The sequence below is a fragment of the Anomalospiza imberbis genome, chromosome Z (assembly GCF_031753505.1).
Source record: "Anomalospiza imberbis isolate Cuckoo-Finch-1a 21T00152 chromosome Z, ASM3175350v1, whole genome shotgun sequence".
Classification (NCBI taxonomy): domain Eukaryota; kingdom Metazoa; phylum Chordata; class Aves; order Passeriformes; family Viduidae; genus Anomalospiza; species Anomalospiza imberbis.
The window spans coordinates 64,900,783-64,921,136 of NC_089721.1; the positions used below are offsets into that span (position 1 = coordinate 64,900,783).

Here is a 20,354-nt window from a genome sequence, read left to right on the forward strand (position 1 = left end):
TCTCATAATTTTGACTATTTTATCCTGCAATATCAGTTTCCTCCTATCATGGGTGTATTTTATACCAGCAGGATGCTGCTACAGAGGGCTGGCATGTGGGTTAGAAAAATTATTTTTCCTGCCCTGAAGTTTTTCAGTTCCGAAGGCACAGGGATGTATTGTGCAGCACGGGACAAACCCAAGCTAAGCACATATGGTGGATGGATCACGTTCTAGGAAGGGAATTTTTGAGTAGTGGAAGCAGAAAAGCACAAAAATGCTGAGGTGTACAAAGAAGCTGTTTTCTGATGTATCTGGCATGATAGGTCTTTCTCATTAAAAAGGTGCAAACACCTCAAAGAAGTAGGTGATCCTTTGAAGGAGAAAAATCTGACTTACAGTGGAACAAAATCATGAACAGACATTTTCAAGCAGACCTATTCAGAAAGAGTAATAAGAGTAGGCTTGTCCGTGGAATTTTATGCAAAATATCTATTTGGTGAAGGTAGGGGGAGTGAGAGAGAAAACAGAAGCCACACTGGATAAGTGCCAAATTTCCACCAATTTTGATGGAAGAGGGACCAGTTTCTAAAATATGATTTTGTCATTTTATTCTTAGACAATTTTAGTGTTAAGTGAATGGGGACAGTAGCTTACTCTTTAATCTATCTTCTTGCATCCTTTTTTTTGAAGGTTCGTACAAAAGATCGTGTCTTTGACAGCATAAGTCATCTCATCAACTATCACCTTGAGAATAATTTGCCTATAGTTTCTTCAGTGAGTGAACTCTGCCTGCAACAGCCTGCTGAAAGAAAACACTGACTCCAGATAACTCTTTTAGTTATTGCAAATTGAAATAACTGGTAGAAATTGTAGATCTGAAAAGAAAATGTACTTTAAAAAACACCCACATATTCACATACATTTCACAAGTTATGTTTTATTTAAGTTTAAGAAGCCCCATTTCATATGGTCCACTTGAACATTTTCAATGCTTTATGTGACATGAAATCACATCAGAAGACTTTCTTAACAGTAATTTCAACAAAATTGTTCAGATTCTCTAATGTGAATGTTGATAGTGTATATACACATTATATATATAAATATAGTATATATTTATATTTTTCAAGTCAGTCTGTTGACAGTATAAAACTATCTTCTGTGCCATGTGTTTTTACCAAAAGAAAAATGACAAGTGTGATTGTTCAGATAAAAAAATAGAATTCAGCAGTCTCAATTTCTTGAGAAATTTAATATTACTAATCTTATTTCTGATTTTACTGAGGAAGCACAACTATGGGGATTACAGATGGATTATGCCAGTTAACCATGGAAGGAATCTGAATTCAGTAACTAGTATTACAACTCAGAGTTTAGCATAAAATGTTTTTTAAAAACATTATTCACTGTCACTGATATCAAAAGGATTTTATCTTTCTGATGTCAAGTTTGAATTCTTATATGATGCTATTCAAAACATTTGTATCTTACTTTAGCAATGATTTGGTGTGATCTCTTTGTGTATGAGGTGTGTACTTTGATTTTTCTAATGATATTGTAACAGTATACTGTAACTTCAATTTTTTAAATTTCTGTGTTGAGGTTATTTATAAGTAGTTCTCTGTTTATGGTGAAGATCTAGGTGTCCTTGAACTAACAGTCTCAATGAGATGTTGCATACTGATTAGACAAGTTCAAATAACTTGTGTTTAATAGGCTTAATACAAGATGAACATGACTGTTCAAAGACATATCTGAAAAATCTTTTCTCTTTGCCAGCAGTGAAAACTATCTGAACTCAGTGGTCAGTTTTGCAAATTATGTCACTTGCATTTACTTGCCAAAGCATAACTTCATTTTGGCCTTCAGCAAGTGATAGGTATTGGAAATATACTGTTTTTCCCTAAACATCAAGTTTAAAAAACACACATACAATAAAGACACATTTCTGGCAGCAATGCCCTTGACTTTTGGTACTGGGAAATGCTTTAAGGGATGTTTGTACTGTTCACATTTAAACATTATATAAAGTCATTTTCTCATTCTATGAATCTTATTATGAGTCAAATTCAATAGACACAGTTCCTGTAAATGCAATGCTTGTGCCAGAGTCAAGATTTAGCCTTCAGTAATCCAAGGTCTTCTCTAGCAGCAGTCTCTCAAATCAAATCTTCGGACTTGATTCATAAAAACTCAGCAGGGTAAGTCTAGGTTAAATATCTGCCTACCCCGCAGTATACTTAGTTACATTTGGTTCTAAGAATTTGCTAAGTTTAAAAATGTGTCAAACCATAACCAAACTAACTGAAGTATTCACTTAGAATATATTCAGCAGGACTATCATGTTAAAATACTGAAATAACTTTCTTGTACCTTTTGCTTTTAAATATGGTGAAGTTGCAACTTGAAAGTTTGATTTTGTGTAATCTCAAAACTGAAAATTATTGAGACACCAAAAAGTAATCATGCATCTATGTAAAAATACACTTGATTCTGTAATTAGGACACCCAGAAGCCAAACAAAGACATTAGTGAACCAAATGCTTGTGATTAATTTTACTGAAGATAGTTATTATTTGATATTTCTAGTTCTGAATGGGAGCTGAGAGCTAAGGAGAGCAATTAAATGCTAAATTCAACCCAGATCAGTATGGCACTGAGTTTAGTGGAATTCTTAAAATTTTGTTTTACTAGACTGGGAGTGGCAAGGAAATAGGAACAGATCTTATACCAAAGTAGCATCCATCAAAATTACTTTGTTTGAGAGTCTCACAAAATGACTTACCCATGTCTCACCATATTCCAGTTTAAATTTTCTCAGCTGCCACTTCTTTTTTCATATATAATGCTTGTTATTCCATGCTCTAACCTTCCTGTAGCCATGTCCTGGAAAGTTTTCACTGTGATATCACGACCTATAAGACAAGGTGTCTTTTTATCTTTGAATATTGCACATAATTTCAGTAAAAGTCTGCTGCATAACCCTCTTGCATGTCTTCAAGAAGCCCACCTGCTCACTATGTCCATTTTGGATTCCTAAATATCCTGGAAAAATATGACAAGATTTGGGTGTATGGATTTAAGGCACCAAACATACACTGAAATAGATATTTTACTTTTTTTACCACTGTCCTATCTGTAGCTTTAATAACTTAGCAGCCGCTTAACTGCGTGTTTTGGAAATTAAAGCTGATGCCAAGGAGACACAAAATGAAACTGCTTCACAGAAATACTGAATTTCCCTGACTATATTTCACAAACGGTGCCTCCAGGGGAATGTGGCTACTTTGAGCTGCTCTGTCAGTATAGCCAATTTGCCCAGCTCAGCATATCCACTGATGATGTAAAGGTTACATACATCTTGTCTTGATGCAATGTGGTCCAAGACAGCAGTAGTGCCATTGCACTGAGACAGTGCCCTGCTGACACGGTGGGCCAGCAGATCCTGCCTGGCCACACATGAGGATACAGAGGCTTTTCTACATCACTGGGAGCTGTGGCAACACATTTCTCTCTCTCAGGATTTTTCATAGAGGTGCACAGAGAGAAATGTGCTGCCACAGGGAGCCACACAAGTCTCACAACTGCCCAGAAAGGAAGAGCATGTGTGCCACTCAGTACTCCATTTTTGGATCCAGCCATGTTTTTGTCCCTGTCACTCTGGTAGATTTGGCTTTCTCCTTCATGAAAAGGACAAATAAATTGTAAAGCTATTTGTATAGCAGCTCCAAACCAGTTGTCATTAGACCAATTTTAAACTGGTTTCGACAAGAACTAATTGAACCTGCTAGAGTGGCTGGGCTCACTTCTGTGAGGAGCCAACACTGCCACCAATTTAAGAGAAGTAGAAGTAATAAGATAAATTTAAATGCTGAGACGTTAGCTGAAAACCTGGCAATGGATAGCATAATAATGTGAGTCTTTTGATGTTCACATTTGGTTTGGAGTACCTCACCTTTTTTATTAATTTTTTACGCTGTCTCAAGGACTAGACATTTACTTGTGGTAAACCATGACTTCAAGAAATGGGATTTTACTGAATGAAAAACATTTCTAGACTCAATAGAAATCACCGAGATTAGGTGATATTATAGTATCTTTTGATGTTTTTTCAGCGAATAGCTGAGAAGTCAGAACTGGAACTCTAAATATCCTGCCAGACTGTCTACATTGGTTTTGAGTCCTACCTGATTAACAGTTTTGATTTCAGTCATGTTGCAACTATAGGAACGAAAGACAATGAAAATACATTCAATGCCTTTAAACAAAGAACATTTATATGTGAACCAGATGATTTTGATTTTTTTTTTTTTGCAGATCTAGACTAATTATTAAGTTAATAAAATTAATCCAGTGTTGCTGGCAGTGATAGGTTGCATATCTAGGTACAATCATGTTCCCAAACTTTTCATTATTTCAGATGCTTCAGAAGCAATGAAACCTGAAAATATTGTTTGAAAACTGAATTACCTTCTGACAAATGGGAGTTTGCTCAGAGTGAGAAGTTGCAGCTTCCCTTTCCTTAATGCAAGAAGAGAATGTTCAAACTAACCCTACCTGGCTGGTCACCATATGAGAGGATGCAATTTCCATGGCTTAATGCCTGCCTTATTGCCCAGTTATACAGCTGTTTCACTCCACTTCATTTCCTACAGGGTTCACAATGGGAGGTAACACTGGTTCTGCCAAAACCTGTCTGCCAGACATTCAATAAAAGCTTGAACAAAGGACGAAGTCCTGGGACCAAGACTTCAGTGCAAAATGTGCAAATGGAACAAAATGTTTAACAATCTGGTAAATGTCATCTGCCAGCAATAAGTTTTCTATAGCCTATATTCATACTTTTTCTACACTGTGGAATAATATACTCACATTTCTTATCACCATGGTCCCCAGGCATCATATGCAGTAAGAAGAGGAGAATTAAAAAAAAAAAAAATTATACTGTAGTGTGATTGCTGCTGGCACATCAATACCAGATACCAGATATAATGTATTACTAATAGAATTGATGCACATTTTGACATTAGTCAGTAGATTTGATAGCCAGCAAAGTTTTGCACCTTCTAGGAAATTTGCAGTTATCAGAGGGATATCTGAAACTTGTGAATACTCTGAAAAAAGATTACAAATCCTGATTTCAAAACTTTGTTTTTAGCTTCCAGTGTCTATCCAAAGCTAGTGGTAAAACCAAGAATTTATATTAAGTAAACCATAACCCATATTTGCATAAATGAAGTCTAAGCTGCAGTAAGAGACATACTTCCCTTTTTATCTGCCTGACAGTTTCAAAATAAGTCTGCATAAAGTCTAAATTCAGACATACTTCAGTGTACTGTCAAAACTGCTTAGACTTACATGGTCTTTTTTGCTCAAGCTGAGGTTTGCACTCTTCACACATTGATGTGTGTTCAAAGCTGTCAAAATAGTGGGTGAATTTCCACTTAATGCTCCGTGATCAGCTGGACTTACTCTACTCACTCACATACAGTGTCTGTGGACCTCGCTTATATCTGCATTGGATGCAGCTGGAATGAGGGCAGGCCCGTGGAAAAGATAACATGGACATACAATTTGCCTGCAGTTAACCAGAGGCTTGGATAGAGAGTGAAAAGCTGTCTTGAGAGAGAAAACTTCAGGGATAAGAAATGTGAAGCCTGGAAGCATGAGCCAGTAGGCATTTAAGCCACTAATGAGAATAGAGAGTTGTTGCCAATAAACATGCTAATTGGCTGATAGAGTTAAAGCAGAACCTCTGGGGATACAAAGCCTACTGCTCATCTCTTATTGAGACGTTTATGTTCACAAGCCCTGATCTGTTTCTTTGCACACTCCAATGTAAACATCTCCTAAGGCTTCCAGGGAGAAAATACAGGGCTGCTATTTTTTTTTTTTTTTTTTTTTTTTTGTCTCAGTAATGGGGATAAGATTTTGGAGCTACACATTTCTAACAAAAGCACCATACAAAGCACCATGTTTCAACTTTGTTTGACAACACAACAGGTCATGGAAACCAAAGAAAGAAAGAAGCTAGAACTGGGTGACTCATTCTGCTACCCCACTGTGTAAGAGACAGTGCAGATGACTCAGAAAACAAAGGTAGCCTCAGAATTTGAGATTAAGATGTAGATTTACACTTTATGTAGTTATCATGAAGATAAAATAAAGGCCAGGTCAACGAAAGCTTTTTCCAGCAGTCCTCCTTTTTCTTCCATGAGGAATGGGGCACCAAACACACCCAGGCTTACATTAATTCAAAATTAAGTGAAGTTTTCTATAAAGTGAAGAATGTGAAGATTATTAGTAGTATATATTTGTGTCCTTTTTGTCTTGATTGCTGTGATAACTGCTTCTTAGTAAAGTCCTGCAGAGTTAAAACTTGAAAGAAGCTAGGTTTCTTCTTTTGAGGTAAATGTTTTTCTTTGCATTGTGTGGGAAGCAACAACAAAACTAAAAAGTGACTATTTTGCTGTAAAAAGAAGTTTTATTGTACAATTGTTATTTAATAATATTTATTACTTTTAGAAACATTTTTAACTGAGAACTGCAGGAAAAATAATGTATGTGGAAATATTGTGATAATTTATATTCCTAACCACTTCTGTGAATCTCAAGTCTTTGCCTCTCTGCTGACTGTGATATTTTAGCTATAAAGACAAATTTTGTCTCTGAGGAAGTCCTTGAGCAATGTAGTTTGGAATATAAGTGTCATGCAACTGTTTTCTGATTATTCAGTTTGTATATGTTTAACCAAAGTAATAAAACAGTGAGCACTATTACTAGATTGAAATGCATGTAAAGTGGGCTTGAGTCTATTCTCTTAATGAAGTTTATTTGCTGGGTTTGGGATTGGGCTTGGGAGCCCAGTCTGTGTCTTGTGCCTCCCCAGCCTGAAGGGAGGCACATTTTGTAGCAGAATGTGTGCCATTCCAAAAGGTTCGCCTGGATACTGAATATTAATAAGTCAATCAATTGCTTAACCCAGTAGAATCAGAGATTAAATATGTCAGAGGACCAAATGGCCCATGAGGACCTGGACCTCAGCTACACTGACCTTATACCATCACAGGAGCTCCACGTTCTTTGACAGAGACAACACACGTGTTTGTTTCAACTAATACTATTTACGTGAAAGCATGAAAGTGTTAATACAGACCCTCCTTCTGAGCCAGATGCTGCCCTATCCTGGAAAGGTAGCTTTCCTGCTTGGCACACTGAATAGGTGAGAATAGAAAAGTGTAGTCCACTCCATGATGCTTCCATGGAGAATGACTGCAAGGACAAGAGCAGCCACTTTGTGTACTGTGGAGAGGACAATGTCTCCATGCCAGCAGGAAGCTTAGCTCTGCTGAGCTCTAACCCTAGTCCTCTTCCTCCATGGAACGTATCTTCTTGCAAACATACCTTCCCTTTTAACCACTTGGACAAAAGCTGAGCCTAAGCATGCCCTAGGAAATTACACTGCCCTTGGGGAGAAGAAATGCAACTCTGAATGCATCAGGGGCATCTATAAACTCTGCATGCCTCTGCATAGTGCCTCCAGCCTTCTTCAGGTCCTGGGGGGCCACAGGACAACAGCAGAAACTCCCAATCATTGCTGCTGTACCTGGCCCCCATGAGTCTGGCCATGAGAAGGGAGTTTCTCCAGGCCTAGCATGGCCTACATTCCCAACTCCTGCTGGGAGTGTCCTTGTGTTAGCAGGTGAAATGGTACCTGCAGGTGAACACCAGCACATCTCTGCTCAGGAGCTGACTGCCTACTTTTAGGACCCAAGATTTTTGGTGCCTGGCACTTTCACACAGGTGTGTTTTCCATTTCTTTACTAGAGCAGTTGGAAACAAGCCTTGAAGGCAGCACAAAGCTTCACTACAGCTGGTTCGTCAAAAATGTCTCTTTCCAGAGAGCAGCCGTGCCTGGCATAACTGGAGCGGACAGCCCTCCAAGCAGTTAGGCCAATGGAGTTACCCTACTCCCATAAAGCAAGGACAAAGCCTTCCTCCAGCTCTGGGGATGGCAGATGCAGAGCCTGCCACCCTCAGCTCCATAGCATTCACAGAATCATGTAATATCCTGAGCTGGAAGGGATCCATCAGGATCATCACGTCCAACTCCTGGCGCTGCAAAATACACCCCAAGAATCACACTGTGTGCCTGAGAGTCCAAATGTTTCTTCAACTCTGTCAGGCTTGGGGCTGTGACCCCTTCCTTGCGGAGCCTGTTACAGTGCCCAACCAATCTCTGGGTGAAAAGCCTTTCCCTAATATCCAACCAAAACTTCCCCGACTCAGCTTCATGCTGTTTCCTCAAGGTCTGTCACTGGTCATGACAGCGAAGAGGTCCCCTCCCCTCATGAGAATGCCGTAGACCACAATGAAGTCTTCCCTCAGTCTCGTCCAAGCTGAAAAGACAAGACTCAACTGCTCCTCACACAGCTTCCCCTCCAAACACTTCACCACCTTCATGACCTTCTATTGGACATTCTCCAATATTTTAATCTTTTTTTATATTGTAGCGCCCAAACCAGCCCCCTGCACATAAAGTGAGGCTGCCCCGGTGCAGAATGGAGCAGGACAATCCCCTCCCTTGCCCGGCTGGCAATGCTGTGCCTGATGCACCCCAGGACAGGGCTGGCTCTCCTGGCTGCCAGGGCACTGCTGACTCGTATTCCACTTGTCATCTAGCAGGATCCTGAACTCCGTTTCCACACTGCTGCTCTCCAGGGTCTTATTCTCCAGCCTTTCATTCCCCAGTTTACACACACAACCAGGGCTCAGCCATCACAAGTGCAGAATCCAGCACTTGCCCTCATTAAACTTTATGCAGTTGGTGATTGCCCAGTCCTCAAATTTACTGAGGCCTCTCTGCACGGCCTCTCTGCCCTTAAGGGAGATGGCAGCTTCCCCCAGTATAGTATAATCAGCTAACTTGCTTCGTATTCCATCAAGTACTTCATCCAAGTCATTTCTGGAGATGTTGAAGAGCGCAAGGCTGAGGACAAGACCCTGAGGAACCCTACTATTGACAGGTCCCCAGTCTGATGTCACCCCATTCACTTGTAACCCTTTGTGCCTGACCCATGAGCCAGCTGTTCACCCATCACATGACATATTTATCCAGCTGTGGGCTGGACATTTTGTCCAGGAGGATTCTGAAAGACATATTATGAAAAGCTTTGCTGAAACCCCAAAAGATTACATCAGCTGGCTTCCCTTGATCAACAACGTGGGCTATGTTGTCATAGAATGAAATCATGTTTGACAAGCAGGACTCTTCCCTCTCATGAAGCTGTGCAGGCTGTGACTGATGAATGCATTGTCTTTCAGTTTTCTAATACCTCCCAGAGTAATCTTGACCATGATTTTACTGGGCACTGAAACAAAACTGACAGGCCTGTAGTTTCCAGAGTCCTCCTTCCTAACATTTTTGAAACTTGAGAAAACATCCTCCAGCTTTCAGTCAGCTGAGAGCTTTCTGGATTCCCAAAACCCCGGGAATACCCTTGAGAAAGACTTTGCAATGACAACAGTAGCTCTTTGAGGATTATAGAATAAATCCCAGTCAGGTCCCATAGATTTGTAGGGATCCAGCTGAAGCACCAGGTCCCACACAATTTCAGGGACAACTGGGAGTTGATCATTCTTGCAGTCACGGTCCTGGAAGCTCAGGGCACAGAGCCTCCCTTGGTCTGTTACCCGTGCTGAAGACAGGCAAAGAATGCATTAAACACCTCTGCCTTGTCCATGCCCCCCTTTGTGAGGTGACTATCCTCACCCGTAATGGGCTGATTTTATTTCTAAGATGCCTTTTATCACTGATATTGAAGTAACTCTTTTTATTGTTCCCTACATTTCTGGCAGCTTCATCTCCAATTGAGATTTAACAACACAAATTTTCTCCCTACACTGGCAAACAGTATCTCAGTATTCTTCCCGTGTCACCTGACCTTGCTTCCACTTGGCACACACCTTCCATTTCAGTCTCATTTCCAAGAGAAGATCACTGCTCAACCAAGTCAGCCTTCTCTGGAGTACTGCCTTCAGGCACAACACCCAGAGTTTAAATGAATGTTTTCCATAGAAGGCCAAAACCGTTTCAAAATTCTTTGAAAAATGACTGCTACTTGACACCTTTAGTTTAAAGGTCTGAGTTTTGTTTTTTTTTATTAGAAGTTTTCAAAATGTTTCTGGTACCTAATGATTTGAAAACATTCTCTAAGACTGTTGGCAATAAAAGAGTCTTGGAAAGCAGATTGTGAAAACCTTTATTTTCTCCATAGGTGACTGGATTTGCATTTATTTAATAATCCATAATCAAAACAAATATTCCAATTCATTAAACAATATAAATGAAAGGCTTTGTAACCTTTGCTCCATGTAAAACCAATTGGAAAGGAAAACCAAATTTGGTTTCCTGTATGCTCAAATCAGCCTGGGTGATAAAAGATTATATTCTGGGATGTGTTTGAAGGAATTTTCTAATATTTTAGGGTGAAAGAAGATATTCTCCATCTTTTTCCAGCTTCAAGGGTACGTCATCTTCCTGGCTGTTTAAGGTCTACTGCTGTTAAACTCTTGATTTGTCCTAATTTAAATTCTGCTCTGAAATCTTCCACAATCTATGCCTTATCTGGTACTTCCCAATGGAATGGACTCACTGAAGATTGTATTGACAATAGTTTTTTTTTTTTCTCCAGTCATAAGTACTTTGTAAATTGTATTAGCAGTGTTACATGTGAAGCCATGAATCTTAGAAACCTGCTTCAAGTACAGCAGGGTAGTGAACTAACAGAATATCCCCACAGCTCCAAAATAAGAGAAGGAAATCAAAGTAGAATGAAAGGAACAAGCAATCACATGGCCTTTAACAGTGGAGTTCTTTGCATTACTTGTACCTTGCACCAATACTGACAATAGCTAAGGCTAGAATGCAGATGTTAAAATTCACTTTTATGTACATCATCTTGGACTTTGGCCATCAAAAATTTTTATTTTTCACCTATATAGCAAGAATCATGTAACATTCTTGACATGAGGGTTGGTGTGGGTTCAGCAACCATGTTTTCTCAAACCATTGTATTCCTAAGACCTATCTGCTCTACAATAGCAAGGAAGCTGCCACATGCCACCACTTTAGCAACTAACACAAGTATACAAATATTTAAGTTTTAAAAGCCTCAGCTTCAGGGGAGAACTTCCAAAGTACACCCCAATAGCAATGTAAAATCTAAAAACCTAATCAAGCCATGGCAATGCAATATCACCAGTTCTATTTCTCACAAAGCTACAGAGCCTGCAGCCTCATATCTACAATGATATTGTAGATATCCACATAGTTGTATCATGCTTACCTTGGTTTAGCTTTTTCTTCTTCTCTAAGTGCACTGCTTTTCAACATTTTTGGTAGAAATGATTTCATATTTACTACTTTCTTTCACAATTATTTCATTCAGATACAATTCTTTGTTCTTATACAATTTTCTACATTAACAGACTATTAATTTGTAAAAGATAATCAAAATGCAAACCTCTACATTTTAAAGGTTTTCTGCTACATACAATACACAACTTATACACTATACATACTTGAGAAGAGTAATGCTGCTGCTTTAAATGATTAAGATCAGAGTAAAGCTAAGGATGAGCTCTTTCAGTCTGTGTATTAAAAAAGCCTCAACTACTTCTGATTGTGCATAAGTCAAAGTGTATTTTGAGACATTAAGCACAAATCTTTGAAAGAGCCTAATGAAGTTAGATGTATACATTCTTACTGACACAATGGGAACTTGTCTCAGAATTTCCCACCAAACTCCACTGAAGCCCCCAGCCATAAAGTACAATTGATGGAAGTACCACAGGCCACTTCCAAGAAAACCTGAAACGAGATGTCTGTGAAGTCTTTACTGCTCCAGGACTCATGAAACCGCTTTGACACTCAACATCAACCTGTACTCAGGCTGGTAAGGGAGTGATGAACTATAAAGCTGTTGTCAGGTTTCTCTGGAATGGGCTCTCAAAAGGTTGGGGCTGGGGCTCCAGGTCTTCCAAACTAAATAAACCTTCCTTCCAGATCCAAGGCAGGGTTGGGTATAATTGGAGGTATGCCCTTCAGCATGACCCTGTTGTACCGCATCTTCCCTCTTGTATCTGCAGAAGTGTCCAGAAATGGTAGAAGCATAGGATCCCACTGACAGAAAATGGGACATTGTCCCACTCACAGAACTTCCCAGGGAGAATTTCTAACACAATCCCACACTGTGGTACGGCCTAGAAAGGAAAGAAGGGACTCCACAGGAACCCACTGTGGTTCACTGCTTTCTGAAATGATACATCTCTGTTTCAGAACAGAAGGATCTCTGCTTAGGTAGTGCATTCACAAATACACAGGTTTATATAGGTTGGACATACATTTTTAAATATATTGAAAATAGTAAGCAAAAATATATCATTGAAACAGCACATACACTTGTTACACATGAATTGAGGGGTCACATTTTAACTACTTAAATAGCAAACATATATCCTCTCTCAATGGTTTACTACTGCTTACTTAAAATATGTTGTGAAATGCCACAGTGACAACTGTCATGTTGTCTTTCACTAAACATGAAAAGTTTGAATAACAATGGAAAAAATAAAAATACTGCATTGATACGACTTGTTAAAGTTTCAGACAGTTAAAAGCTACTACTTCATTTTAAATATCCCCATGGAAACGCATCTATTTGCACAATTAGTCACACTGTATACTGCAATACAATGTTTAGCATGTTGTAAACTTTTACCAATGACTTTTTAATGAGAAATTGTACAAATATACAGCTATTTATACCAAATACTTATAAGGCCATTAACACAACAGCAAGATACATATAGAAAACTATAATCACCAACTTATGCAATGAATTCTTCTCCCAGCTGGCAATAATTGGGCTCATCTTACAATCGTCAGCAGTCTTTAGTGAATGCTGAGTTTCTAACAGGTTTTAAGGATGTCTTGCAAGAACACAAGGTGCCAAATGAAGCCTTAGCTTGCAATGCCATTGGGGCACATGATGTCCTTAGCTGTGCATGGACTCTGTCCTGGCCACTGGGCAGCATGAAAGGCTTTTTCTGAATCAGGTGTGTTATTGAACCAACACCCGAAACAAATGATTGTTGATAAATAAGTTCTCAAAGTTAAATAAATGGTTAGTGTTTTCTCCTGTGACTGAAGTGCATGAATATTTAAACTACACCTGTAGCTTAAACCTAAAAACCACAGAAAAGTACTTGTCTTGAATAGTCCCTTACTTACAGAAGTTTCCATTGTGAAATGAAGATTCATTTTTCTCAGCAATACATGAAGGAACATTTATTGGTGGAAAATCTTCTTTTGGCTTCTGGGTATTGCTGCTGCTGGATTTACTTCGACTGTGATCTGGAGTGTGTTGAATAGGCAAAGATCTGGCCACCTTGGATTTCACCAGGCAGCCGCAAACAAGGCGAAAGAAAGCCCGACGCATTTCCTTACTGGCCAGGGTATAGATGATGGGGTTCATTGCAGAATTGATGACTGCCAGAGCAATAAACCAATGGGCTTTGTACAAGATGGAGCACTCCTTGACTCTGCAGGCCACATCGATGAGGAACAGGATAAACAGTGGAGACCAGCATGCAATGAAGACACTAACGACAATCACAACAGTCCTAAGAAGTGCCATGGACCGCTCCGAGTTATTGTGGTTGGTGACATTACGACTGCTGGACTTAACCAGTATGTAGATACGGGCATAAAGGATGACAATGGCGACCAAAATGGCTATGAAGATACTAATGCAGAACACAACATAATTTTTGGAGTACAGAGGCAAAATTGTTGAGCAATCTGGTAAGTTGTTTATACAGTTCCAGCCGAGGATGGGGAGGGCACCCAAGGAAATTGAAATAAGCCAGCATGTACCAATGAGAAGGAACACTCTGTATTTTTTATTTGCGTCATAAGGCCTCATTTTAATCATGGTCAAGTGCCGCTCAATAGCTATTGCTAGCAAGCTGAAAGTGGAAGCTCCCAGGGCAACAAACATGCTACCTTCCCTAATGAACCAGATTGTAGAGGACAAGCTCAGAGTTTTCTTCCCAGACATAAGAATGTTTACTTTGTAAACAATCCCAGCTAAAAGATCACAGAGAGCTAGATTGCCAATAAAAAAGTACATGCGGTTGTGAAATTTATTGTTTTTCCATATGGCAATCAACACCATCAAGTTTTCCAGGACTATGAAACTACATAGGATCAGAAATGAAATAGTGGGCAGGTCTATTTTATCAGTTGCTTTTTCCCTTAAAATAAGCTTTCCTGTGTAATTATAATGCAGTACAATGAGAGAGTCTACTTCTTCATTTCCTTGAGGGCTGACAAGAGCATCAGGTGTCATGGTAACTGCTGCCATCATTTGTTTCCTGATGGATGCTGGACTTTTTTCTTCAGTATCACAAGAATATAGTTCCAATAATTTTCCACAAGAGGGAGATCAAGCCACGTTCCTCCCAATGCTCCTCTGGGTAGGCATTGTGTATCCTCACCTCCAGCACTCTTCGCATATTAACTTGGGAGAGTGACTTTCAAACTAGGCTCTGAAAATAAAATCAACAAATACAACATAAATATCACTGTCTTCCCATGTCACCCAGTGCTTAAGCTGCAACATACATCCAGGAACCAGGGGCGAGGGTCTGTGACTGACAGGGCACTAAGGTCGAGCACTGCTGCATGCCTCTCAAGGTAGCGGTAGGTAAGCTCAGACACAGCCTGGATGCAGAAGTACAAGGAAAAAGTCACTACAGTGTCACAACAGCTCAAAGGTGTTTTCCCCCTACAAAATTTCCATGCTGAAAAACACAGAGAAGAGCCACTGGCAAAGAGACCCAGCAAGTCATAGTGCGCACAGTAAGCAGCTCACTTCCTCTCAAAAAGACTTAAGTGTATACTACACTACCAAAAGACCACCCAACCATCACTGCCTCCACATCAGCAGGGCAAACTCTATGCTTTTAAAGCTTGTTCTTGTTTGCCATGTAGACCCAAGTTAGGAAAGATCCTGAGAAAGTTGGTGTCAAGTCTTGATGCCCATGTGCATGTTGCCAGTGCTTAAAATAACTTCCCCCACTTAGTGGTATGAATTTCTGCTATTTACAATTGAGAAGATGCACTGAAAGCCAGTCATCCTAAAGCCAATCCTACCTCCCACTCAAATTAGCTGCATTTTTGCTACCTTTTTTTAAAATAAACATGGCAAGTCATGTTTTTATAAATATTGTTTTTCTTTATAGCTAACTTTACTTTTTTTTCCCTTTGTGTAGATATGCAGGACATATATTTAACATCCTTGGGGTTTTTAAAAAGTAAAAAATAGCTACAACAAATTTGTCTTTCTCAGAAATTCTGATTTTCTTTAAGTTACAGCTTAGATTTACCGCAATATCTTCCCATGGACTTTGAGGTTCCATTTTCACAGCAGATGTTTCAATATGTCCTTTTTTTTTCAAAACATCAGAAGAGATGTGCACAGTAAAAATATCAGAAGATGTCAGAAGCACTTACTGTTTTACCAAAAATGTAGCAGTTTAGCTGCATACTCCAATGACAATCAGTGCTCATGCCCCAAATGCATGCACTGAAGATGAGCAAATGGCCAATTTTTCACTTTTCTAAGAAAACAAGGATGGAGATGAGAATAGAACTTGTTTCATGTGAACCAAATTTGTACCTTTTTTTTTTTTTTCTTGGAAAGGTAAGAAAATAATTGTACTGGATGGGTAGATGCTTCTCATGGGTCCAAAATTAAATATCTTAATTCAGGGAACTTTTTAAGAGCTGGAGCTCCTGACCATAGCATTTATTTGACCATATCAGGGGTCATGAACAATTTCCAAACACATTAAAGACTTGATACTTTCAAAGGACAGGTATCAAGGTAAGGAGGGATAAAAAAAGATGATCTTTAAGGTCTCTTCCAACCCAATCCATTCTCTGATTTCATGATTCTGTATACAGGTTTCTTAAGATCAGAAACACATGTGAGCCACTGCTGACCCAACAGATTGTTTTGGGCACTTGAGAAGTCAGAGATGCATTTTCAAGTGCCTTCTGAGGATGAGGGGAGGAGCAAACCACATCCCAGATGGAAATAAAGGTATTTAAATGGTGACCCACACCCTAATTTCCCACCCTTCCTTTTCCTGTATTCCCTTCTTCAGAAAAGAAGTTATCTGATAAAAGTCTACAGTGACTTGAATTCTTTAGTACATTCAGGATGTTCTAAAATTACTTTCTGAGAAAATAATTTGGTATTTTCCCACTGTTATTTCCCCATTTTAGTTCATAGGTCCAAATTACTACAGTTGAAGAGGCCCACTGGGAAAGACATCCAAGAAACACAGTTGCTGCTGGGTGTCTTGGTCCTTTTTTACACTGAAGATGACAGCAACCACCCCATTCCTTTCCCAGGAGCTGAACTGGGCCTTGAGCTGTTAAATTCTTTTCTGAAGCATGGTAAGAGTGAAGCTCTCAACAGAAAAACTTCACCTCAGCTAAGGTTCAGTGTAATTGCAATGCTGTTACAAGTGCAATTGCAATTCAGTTACAATCTGCGCACTGTTATCACTTTAACTGTCACAGCCTTTCATTGTATGGGCTTACAACAAACCTCACTGTGTCCACATGAATTGCAAGTGCTTTCCACTGTAAAATAAACAATTACATTTGACTAGAAAAGTATTTGTTAATAATAGTTCAACCAGCAATACTCACCAGATTAGCTGATGACTGCCTGAGAGAATAATATTCCTATCATTTAAGAGCACCACATGCAACAAAATAAATATTTCTTTAAGACATTTTCAAGCGTGTTATCACACTCGTCTATCAAAGTGCAAATACAATCCTTTCTGTGAAGGAAATTATATGCTAGACACAGGAGTTTATCAGCACAACTCAGCAGATGTAAAGTGTCATGACTCTACTAAAAGTAATGGCAATATACCAGATCCTCTGGCTGCAAGCAAGGATGATGCACTCACTCAGCAGAAATCGTACAGCCTCTGTTAGTAATTACTTGTCTTAAAATTGTTATAGCAAACTTAGTATCACAAAAGTAAATCTTTGCCTCTGACAAGCTAGTAAGAAGACAAAGAAAGTTGTAACATTATTATTTACCAGGACTCTCACTGACAGAGAATCACACACAAGACGTTTGAAAGTTAATATAAATAATGTAAAAATTAGAATTTATTTCCAAATAATATCATTCAGCCATAGTCTTCTTTTGTTCACCTCCTGCTTTGTAGCCAGTAATTCAGAAATCACATTCTTTCTTTAGCAATTAGAAAAATTAATGTTGGATATGCATTACAATAACAAGAAAGTGACAAGGCAGGTTCAGGACAACATGTGTCACTGCACAGCCAGGGATGGCTCAACAATTTACTCCTCAAAACAAGTTTGCCCCAGTCACATACTAGCTACAAAGTATGGACCTCAGTTCAAAATATTTAAAAAACAACCCGAAGAATCTGTCTGTGGCATGTTGCCTCTCAGCACTGCTGTGGTTAGGTACCTTAGCATCCCAGACTGTTGAAACCACTGGAAATCAGTTTTATTTACTCTAAAGCAAAGCAGAAAATACCTATTTCTACACCAGCAGGTACCAATAGAAGGTTAAACCTCTTTGCAGTGCAGGGGCAATCTGGCTGCAGTGCAGGGGCAATCAGGGGCAATCCAATCATGGATGTGCTGGCTAAAAGAGTGATCACTAAATTACCAAATTAAGGCAGTGATACAATGTCAAGAACCACGGTCATGCACAGGTTAACCTTTGTTGTCCCAGCTGCAAGGATGGAGAGAGCATCTGGGGTCCAAGCTGGGAGCACCAAGATATCCCCCCTTCTGTGCAATCTCCTCACCCACCAGCAAGCTTCAGAGTTAAACCACTAGAGAGAGGTTAATACGGACTCCTGCAGAGCTCAAGGATTCTGGCAGGGTGAAGCATCCTTTCAAATTAAAGCAGGGGCTCTTTACCATGGATCACATCACTGGGGGATAGGGTCCTCCAGTGTCTGTATGGTCCCTCTGCCCAACACACCATGAAAGAAGCAATGCTGTGTGGAAGGCCACATCCCCTTGACTTGCCCTATGGCAAGACAGAGCTCCTCTGTCTTCTCCCATTGAACCACAAAGTGGTGCAGGTAGAAGCTCAGGGTCATAGCTCTCACTGGCTCCCCTGGCCTGCAACTTTTCTCTGGGAACATGCAATTCTCAGTGCCAGAAGGTAACAGGGAACATGTGATAATGGGGATGCCAAAATCCTTCAGTAACCATCTCCATCCCGTACATCTCGACTCTCCAGTGGGCTCTCTGGTTATGAGTCCTTCAGGGAGCTGAGGGCTTTTACCCTTTCACAGGTAACTGGGCACTTTACATCTAAAAGAAATAAGAAATTTCTGTATTCAAAAGGCAAGCCAAACTGTTCTCAATTTTCCTGAAGTCGAAGCAACAAGTGAGAATAAAGTGAGCACAGAACTCGACCTTCCACTACATACTTCTGCCTGCAGAAGAATACATGAAACCACACATTTGGTAGACTTGTAATTTGGAATAATATTTTCCTGTTGTCCAAATAGCCACAAACAGACTTGACCAAAGAAACCTGATGCCCCTTTACCACACACACTGCAGTTCTCCCTCTTGCTTCCATGTACAACACAATTTGGCCAAAAGAGAGAATTTTAAAACCAGCAAAGAGAAAGAAAAGAATGCAAATCTGAAGCCAAAACCTTTTCTATTTTATGTATCTGTAAAGCCTTTCCAAATGAAAAGTAAACACACGTAATTTATCAGGCACACCCTGGTAGTCTTATTAACAGAAAGAACTTTTGAGAAGAGCAGTACATTTCAATGCACATTTCCATTGAAATTAAGCTGTGCAAGGTGCAAATGAAGCTTAGACAATAAACAACTTCTACAGAAAAATGTCCTAGAGAACTCAAATAAACTTATAAAAGATTTTTCCTTAAGTGAATGTGCTGGCAGTTTACAGCCTCAGGAAAACAAATAGTTACTTTTTTTGGCTTGTGTCTTTTAGACATCAGTTTGAATTTTGTAATACCGAGTAGCACACATGTACACCTCACAGGGGAGCTCCCGGATGGTTTAATTCGTCGTCGTTAAAGGGAAGTAAGTCATTTTGACTTCTTCCTCCGTCTCCCAGCTCTCCTGACCCATTCCCCCCGCCCCCGCCCCCCACTCCAAACTTCAGTACTGTTCTCAGATTTCCACTAGCGCTGCGGCCTGAGCCTTCTGGGGTGACAAACGTCTCGTGTCAGTTACCCGGCGTGTCCGCCGCGTGATGATCCCACACAGACAACACCGTTCTACCCATGGGGTGGAAGGACCCCTACGCCCGGGGCTCCCACACGCCTCGATGCCGCTCCGTGCCAGCCGCCACTCCTTTGCAGCGCACCCCGAGCGGTGGCTCCCCGCTCCGACAGCCGGACCGGCACGGCACCTCGGCCGCGCCGACGGCCGGGCTGGCAGCGGCGGGCGCATCCCGGGCAGGGAGAGGGGCACGGGCGGGCAGGGCGCGGGAGCACGGGTACCTGCTGCGTCCGCGGCGCTCCGGGGCCGCCGCATCCGACCTCGCCGCCCGCCTGCGCCCCGGGGCTGCGCTGGGCAGGAGCGGGCCGGGCCGGGCGGGGCCGGGATCGCCCCGGCCCTGCCCTACCGCCGCCGCCAATCCCCACGGCTCCGCGCTGCCCGCCGCTGCCCGCAGCCTCTTCGCCCGAATACCCCCGACTGACCTCCCGGCCGCCCCTCCGGTCTCTTCTCGGTCCCTGCGTCCGCCTGCCCTCGGCTCCTGCCTCCGGCACGCTGCTCCCGTACCGCCGTCGTCACCGGACGGGCTCCGCTCCCCGCTCCGGCGGCCCCTGCCCGGCCCCGTCCCGTCCCACCACGCCTCACTCCGCCCCTTGGCCGCTCACCGTGCCCCGTGCCCGGGGGAGCAGCGCCCCGGGGCTGGATGCTGCCGGCAGGGCACGGCACAACGCATTTAAAGCTTAATGCCGGCGTTTTGGGCAGCCGGCGTGAAAATGTGAGGCGGCAGAGCCCACCGCCGAGTATTTATAACGTCCAGAAGAATGCGAGGTGGAGGGTTACTCGGGTCGGGCGACTAGAATGTTCAAGTGAGATTGTACGTTTTCTGTCTCGGCTCCTTTGTTTCACTGCGTCCAGTAATGCGACCTTCAGAGAGCTTGAGTCGAGAGGTACAGGGTAAACATTCAGAAGTTCTCTGTAAAAGTACTTCTTCTGCTTTGACCCAGAACTGTCGATTACAGCACGC

The 20,354-nt window shown here is 41.2% G+C and overlaps 2 protein-coding genes across 9 annotated transcripts in view; one reads left to right on the forward strand and one right to left on the reverse strand.

Moving 5' to 3' along the window:
• Positions 1–3,471, forward strand: part of SHC3 (SHC adaptor protein 3) — a 73,518-nt gene extending 70,047 nt beyond the window's left edge. For all 5 annotated transcript variants that reach the window (XM_068177198.1, XM_068177199.1, XM_068177197.1 and 2 more), the window contains one exon: positions 673–3,471. In XM_068177198.1, coding sequence (XP_068033299.1) covers positions 673–801 — 129 coding nt within the window. In that variant the 3' untranslated portion in view covers positions 802–3,471. The remainder of the gene's footprint in view (positions 1–672) is intronic.
• Positions 3,472–11,660: 8,189 nt separating this feature from the next.
• On the reverse strand, positions 11,661–20,054 carry S1PR3 (sphingosine-1-phosphate receptor 3). Of its 4 annotated transcripts, none has more exons than XM_068175619.1 (2): positions 19,996–20,054; positions 11,661–14,595 (listed from the first exon to the last, which is right to left on the reverse strand). In XM_068175619.1, exon 2 carries the CDS (start codon positions 14,412–14,414, stop codon positions 13,269–13,271), a length of 1,146 nt encoding a protein of 381 aa, XP_068031720.1. In that variant the 5' UTR covers positions 14,415–14,595; positions 19,996–20,054; the 3' UTR covers positions 11,661–13,268. The 4 variants fall into 4 exon arrangements, with proteins under 4 accessions (XP_068031720.1, XP_068031721.1, XP_068031722.1 ...); XM_068175620.1 differs by lacking the exon at positions 19,996–20,054 and adding an exon at positions 19,816–19,905; XM_068175621.1 differs by lacking the exon at positions 19,996–20,054 and adding an exon at positions 19,615–19,633.
• Positions 20,055–20,354: the final 300 nt, after the last annotated feature.

Bases quoted from the DNA above. Each gene is read 5' to 3' on its own strand.
- S1PR3 (XM_068175619.1), bottom strand. From the start codon at position 14,414: ATGATGGCAGCAGTTACCATGACACCTGATGCTCTTGTCAGCCCTCAA.